The sequence below is a fragment of the Pestalotiopsis fici genome (assembly GCF_000516985.1).
Source record: "Pestalotiopsis fici W106-1 unplaced genomic scaffold PFICI_Scf_2, whole genome shotgun sequence".
Taxonomy (NCBI): Eukaryota; Fungi; Ascomycota; class Sordariomycetes; order Amphisphaeriales; family Sporocadaceae; genus Pestalotiopsis; species Pestalotiopsis fici.
This window is the reverse complement of record NW_006917092.1, coordinates 2,206,140-2,212,139: the sequence shown is the minus strand read 5'-3', so window position 1 is coordinate 2,212,139 and position 6,000 is coordinate 2,206,140. Positions and strand designations below refer to the sequence as shown.

Here is a 6,000-nt window from a genome sequence, read left to right as displayed (position 1 = left end):
GAGAAAGAAAAACGAGAGAAGAAAGAAGAAAGAGTTCCTTTTTTATTTTTATTTTATTTTATAGAATTTCTTTTATGCTTCTTTTTTTTTTTTTTTCTCACTCTAGCGATAACGATATGAACTTTGCCCTGGTCGGGAAATTCAGTCGGTGATTTGAATGATGTGCTGCATGCAGCATTGAGGCCAGCAACAGCGGCCTCACCAATCACCTGTCCAGGCTGCCATGCAGCGGATCGGTTGGCCTTTTCAAGTAGCGAGATCTGCCACTTGAAGAGCTTCAAAGTATCCTTCTCTGGATGCTTGTGATTGATCTTTTAGTTGACCTTGTTCACTACGCGGATTTTTGTCCACCACACCCTCTGTGATGGGTTTACGGGGATGCTCCCAGATGAGCCATCCTTTGGCCTCCATTTGGGGCACATCCTCCACGGGAACGACATCAATCGAAACGGAATTTTCGGTGCTATCCTCCGTTTCGGTAGTCTTGGTGATGGCAACATGTAGTTTACCCTGGTCGCTGGCGTTCATGGGGTCGGGGCTGGGGTGTTGACAGCTCATAAACCCAAGCTTTCCATCCTTGCGCCTGTGAACGGAGGCTTGCCACAGGTGGACGTTTCGTCCAGCATTCGGAGCTGGCTTGTTGTTGTCATATGACGACGAGTAAAAGGCTTGTACGCCCTCTTCGTCGTGGAGAGATTCATTCTGCCACTCTGCTGGCCAGCTGCGGACTGATTGTTGCTCGTGTGTCTGAGCGGCGCCAGCGGGAGGTGCATTGGCAGATGTGGGAACTCGAGGCAGATCGTGTAGATGTGTGTTGTTCTATAGTATACTGGAGGGCGTGTGGCGGCGCAGTAGTCCCTGGCCGGTCTGTCCCCTACCCCACTATTAGATTACTGACCTGACGTAACACACAACCCCTATACAAGCAAACGGCATAGTCCCTCAGAAGGGCGTACAGCGCACCATAACAGAGCGTCTGTACCAGTTGCAACGCCTAAAAGCTACCTTGGCTACTTCAGTAGGGTGCTTCTCTGGTATGCACCGAATATCGACGGACACATATTGCTCTACAAAGAATTAAAAGCATCGCTTATCTCTTTTATTATTCGTTCCATTTATTTATTTGATAGACGAAGCCATCAAGTACACAGACATTGTCGGTGAATGGCAGAACTGCGGCCGCAGAACCCCCCACTAGCCGCCAGAGGTTTTGGCCGTACGGTCTGACTGGTCAGCCTCGAAAGATGTCCTAGTTCGACTTCGACTTGGCTCCCTTGAAGGACTCGGTGAGTAAGCACAGCTGACACGCTTGATACCCTATATTCATGTGTATAGGATGTTTACGCGACCTGGATCACGGAGATCCTGTCACTCCGAGGCGACCCAACCTACTCTCATGAGCACATCAGCCAGAACACGTCGATGCTGATCACTTACCGTGATCTGGAGGCAAATGCGACGAACAATCTTGTAAGCACGTATTTCCATATATCGATGTATGTATATGCTGATATAAGTAGGAACGCTCCATGAAATGGATCGATGACATCCTCTGCAAGCGCAAGGGTATTTACTAAGACACGAGCCGACTTGCGGCAACCACCTCGCACCTACGGCCAAGAGTGGGCAACTCTTTCGCATCTGGGGACGCCATCACATGGAGAACCCCAAGGATCTGACTCCCAGACAGCTTGAAAGGGCTGTCGATGACCGAGTCTTCGACAGTTGGGATGGAAGCGACAGAATCGTGGGCCCAAAGACAAAGTCGCCCAAGCTCTCTGAGCTTTACCTCCATGTCGGTGTTTTCAAGAAGGTAAACCTGCACTCCTCCCAAAGCCCATTATGCTCTCTTGCTTACCAGAATTTGCTAGGATTTGCCGGATCCTGGCATTAACCGAGGAATGTTCGACACGGACATTATTAGCGAGGTTTTGGCCTACCTAGGCCTTGCGAAGAAATATGACCCCCCGGCTTGTCGAAAGGCTGGAGAGAAGGCCTATGTCCGAGCACGTCTGGACAAGCCTGGAGATGCTATTATTCTAGATTGGCTCGATGTGAAAGGGAAGTGGGCACCCTACAACTACATCGACTTCGAGACATTCAACAACAAGCCCGATCCCAACACGGTCGCCAAAGCCTATCGCAAGGCTGACACCGCCTGGGCCAGGGCTTGTGATGAATGGAATGCAGAGCTTTGATACCTAAGCAGTTATTGGCATGAAAATACGATCTATCCTTGGTCATTCCTTCCTTTCTCGAGAAATTCTTGCTATTGGTCTCAGCAATAAGAATTATTAGCATGAGCAGTACCTTGTGAGCATTCGCTGAACGCATCAGACACGGCAAGATCCTGTGCGTACCAATCCACGTCCATTATGGCGCAAGTTGTCAGAAGAAATTGGACCAGAATATCAATGATGGTGGTCGATACTTGTCTTTTTTTTATTGAGGCTGGTTTGTGATGGATTCGCGGGACGGAAAGGTGAAGATGGAAAGGTGAAAATGGAAGGATTGAGCTGCCAGATCGACGCGTTTGTTATAGAAACGGGAGAGTGATATTCGCGGGTTGGTGACGCCGAACTTTTTAAGGCAAATAACAGTAATAATATGTCGCTGCGGGGCAGTATGAGATTAATAAAAATAATAACCTGGCTTATTTTGTAAATTAATTTCTTTTTTCTCTCTCTCTCTTTTCTTTCTCTCTCTCTCTTTTTTTTCTTCTCTCTCTCTCTCTCTTCCTTTTCTCTCTCTCCTTTTCTAAGATGATATCTTAATTTAAATGCTTAGCAAACGTTAAATTTCTCTAGGGTATCGATAAAAATGCTATTAAAATGGAGTTCGGTATTAGTGCTAGGATCTAGCCACATTTTTAATCCTTAAGCGGACCTTCTTTTCAAATATCACGATATCTTAATTATTCTTCTGCCGTTATATATTATCGAGTGTTATTCTTCATATTTCCGGAAGGGCGTTTGGAAAAGGCGTAACGCTTGAATGCTATAGTGCCTGCGTGCCAACAAATATCCACAGGCATCGTCAATAGAACTGCGGCCACAAACCCCCCACCTCCCGCCGGAGCTTTTACCGGGCTCCCGCAGTGCCGGGACAAGCTAAAACTTGATCGTGGTTTGATACCATGGACTTGGGTCGTCATCATCAAACAGCGGTAAAATAAGAAACAACTGGTGTATTTTCAGCATCACATATTGATACTCTTTCATTAACAGACCAGTCGACTATTTGAAGTGTTGTTATCATCTGATGGAGCTTTGGCAAGATCTAGCCGGGTCAACATTCAACTACAAAGTGGGCTGGACCATATCAGTTCCTTCCGAGCAGATTCCGGCGCGTAGCACGGGACAACATGTATGTTAGTGTCGGAACGGGTGTCTAATCGATGCTAGATCTCAAAGTATGCTGCATGTGTGGATAATTCCTCAGTGACGGGTAAGGGTCATATCTCAAGGCTATTGGAAAACCACTTCCCTTGCCTGTGATATGCTGCGGCCCGTTGCATTGGGTTATGCTTGGCAGCGCTTTAGCGACTGAGACCAGGTTGCTGTGCGCGCATCAGTGGGTCGCATCATCAGTGGGCTCGAGTGGGCTTGCAACTGCATTCCAGCCTGGGCTCTGAACCAATCCCGTGTTACAGAGTCTATAATGGCCAGACCGCCAATCAGCTATACTCCCCCCTTGATAAATTAAGAGTATTACTTTGCCAGGGAGAGAGACGGCCCGTGGATCTCATGACCATTAAAAGCCGCATGCCACACTTGTCTGTCCACCAAATGTCATGCAGCCTCACTGGCGTGCTACGGCCCATGAATCATGACCAGCAGGTGTGGAGTCGGAGATACTCTTCACGGCTTGAATTCCCCAAACTCTCTAATCCGACATCATTATTGGTGTTAAGCGCGGTAATCAAATTGCTATGCGCATTTGTATATTGCTGTATCTCTTCAAGTATTTCATGTGATGTAACGTATATGGATCAAATTCGTCAAGTTGTGCTGGGGTTGGTGCTCACCGGTTAATGGATTCGGGATTTCTCTATGAATTTCGCCAAACTTAGATAGCGACATGTTTGTTGAAAACCAATCCAGAGTCAACTCAGCTGAAACCCCCATGTCATATCTGCATGGAATTTTTGCGGCTTGCGTCAAATGACGGAACAGGACGAGCCGTCCCCCATGTTCAGTCGATCCTCTGAGCCAGCTTCTTATTATTGGATATCCATATCTCTTTTGTGGTATTGGCTGAAGCCACATGTGTCGGAAAGCAATATCTTGGAGGTTGCATCCTCATTACCGCGAGGTTGTGTCAGTGAATACGTAGAATCATAAGGCTCTCCAATCTTCGTTATGTTGCAGATAAACTGGCACCTTCGCTAAATCGTCAAGCCTTGAGTGGGCACAGAGGCGGTCGCAATATCCCCATGAGGCTGCCACAATGAGAACGTGGCTGTCGGAGAGGGTCTTTCCCGTCCTGTGACCCTCACTTCACCGAAAAGTCATGACGAAATTAGATCCGTGACTGAAAAAAGGGGGATCAAAGGTTGCACAAAGTTGAGAGTGAGGGGAGGGATGTCGAGATTGATATAGGATCATACGGAGTAAACGGCTCAAGGACAGATATTCAATACTTTCCCGACGCTCTAGGAAATACAGTCAAGCTAAACTTGTAAGAGCTACGCCAAAATCTAGAAACACGGCGTGTGTCTATCCAGTAGACGGCTCAATGATCCTAGGCGCCTGCTGGCCGCGGGAGTGGCCAAGGATGGTACCAACAGGATTAAGGCAACCGTTACCCTTGATCTTCGTGGAACATGTCTGCAGTAGAAGGCTGGCGCTTAGTGACAAGGGGACAGATCCGAGTTCAAACTTCCGCCTGACAAACTGAAGAGATTGTCCATTGTTTATAGGTAGAGCCTCTGCTGTGGTGCGCGTACGTCGCTACCGAGGCAACAACCATCATCTCATTCCATCCGGACGTAACTTAGGAAGTATCTTCAGTTGTCATATCATGCTGAACTCAAGAAACTACTTATTCATTTCCTCTTTCGACCTCATGGGACTGGAAGTCGACCACCAAGCGCCAGCGTCCATCCCGACCCAACAACTCCATCAACAAGGCTGGAAAGACAACCACTTCACTGCCTCGACAGAACGATTAACAATCTTGCGATCCGAGACCCTCCATACTATTAAATATCCAATTCTTCGATGATAACAAAGGCTATCGGCACTTGGTAGTGCCAGTCTGATGATAGCTCGCGCGGATCTTGGTATCGACCCAAACGTATCCGCTCTAGCTAGCCACAGTCAAGTTCAACTCACGTCGTTCTCCATTACAAGAAACTCCAACTCCCTTACCTCTAAACGCTCGATCGAATAAGAACGCGACATCCTTAGCGCAAGACATCGTACGCCTATTTGAAGCTGCCACGGCGATGTCACCTAAGCTGGCCTGGAAAGGAAAAGCAGAAGTCTGCGATATTTCGAGCGACGCTCCGAGCTTTTTCGATTATCCTGCGATAATTTCTTGTACAATGAACCTTTCTCTTCAGTCGCTGCCGATCCAAGTCTGCATCACACAGTGGAGAGGTCGGTATGTAAGCCTATTGTCATAGGAGCAAAATTGTAGGTGGTCCCTTCTTTGCACGCATCAACCTCCTCACGACTTTTCGTTGTTCATTGCGCGCGAGAAGAGTTAATCAGACATGAAGCATCGCCGCCCTGGGTTGCTTCTGCTGGACCAGAGACGCTTTCAGTCTTCCGAACGATGCTATTTCCATCGAGGCCGTACTCGTGCCTGACCTAGGTGAATCGTAAGGGCCGTGCGGGTTTTCTTCGAATCTCGTGAAACAACTGAAAGTACCACGTACGATTGCCGTTTGTGCACAGGTCATCTGGATAGCTTTGCTATGGTTGGATGATGCAAGTGTCAGCGCTGTATCCAATCGCAAAATCTTCAAGTTCATTGTCATGAAGTTATTTAGTC

At 47.7% G+C, this 6,000-nt stretch overlaps 2 protein-coding genes across 2 annotated transcripts; one reads left to right on the top strand and one right to left on the bottom strand.

The window, feature by feature from the left end:
* Nucleotides 1-246: 246 nt before the first annotated feature.
* Nucleotides 247-966, bottom strand: PFICI_02866 (uncharacterized protein; the record flags this gene model as incomplete). The annotated part of the gene is made up of 2 exons (XM_007831447.1): nt 247-788; nt 957-966. 2 exons carry the CDS (start codon nt 964-966, stop codon nt 247-249), a joined length of 552 nt encoding a protein of 183 aa, XP_007829638.1.
* A 691-nt stretch (nt 967-1,657) lies between these two features.
* On the top strand, nt 1,658-2,198 carry PFICI_02865 (uncharacterized protein; the record flags this gene model as incomplete). Its single annotated transcript, XM_007831446.1, has 2 exons — nt 1,658-1,813; nt 1,872-2,198. The coding sequence occupies 2 exons, from the start codon at nt 1,658-1,660 to the stop codon at nt 2,196-2,198; spliced, it is 483 nt and encodes a 160-aa protein (XP_007829637.1).
* Nucleotides 2,199-6,000: the final 3,802 nt, after the last annotated feature.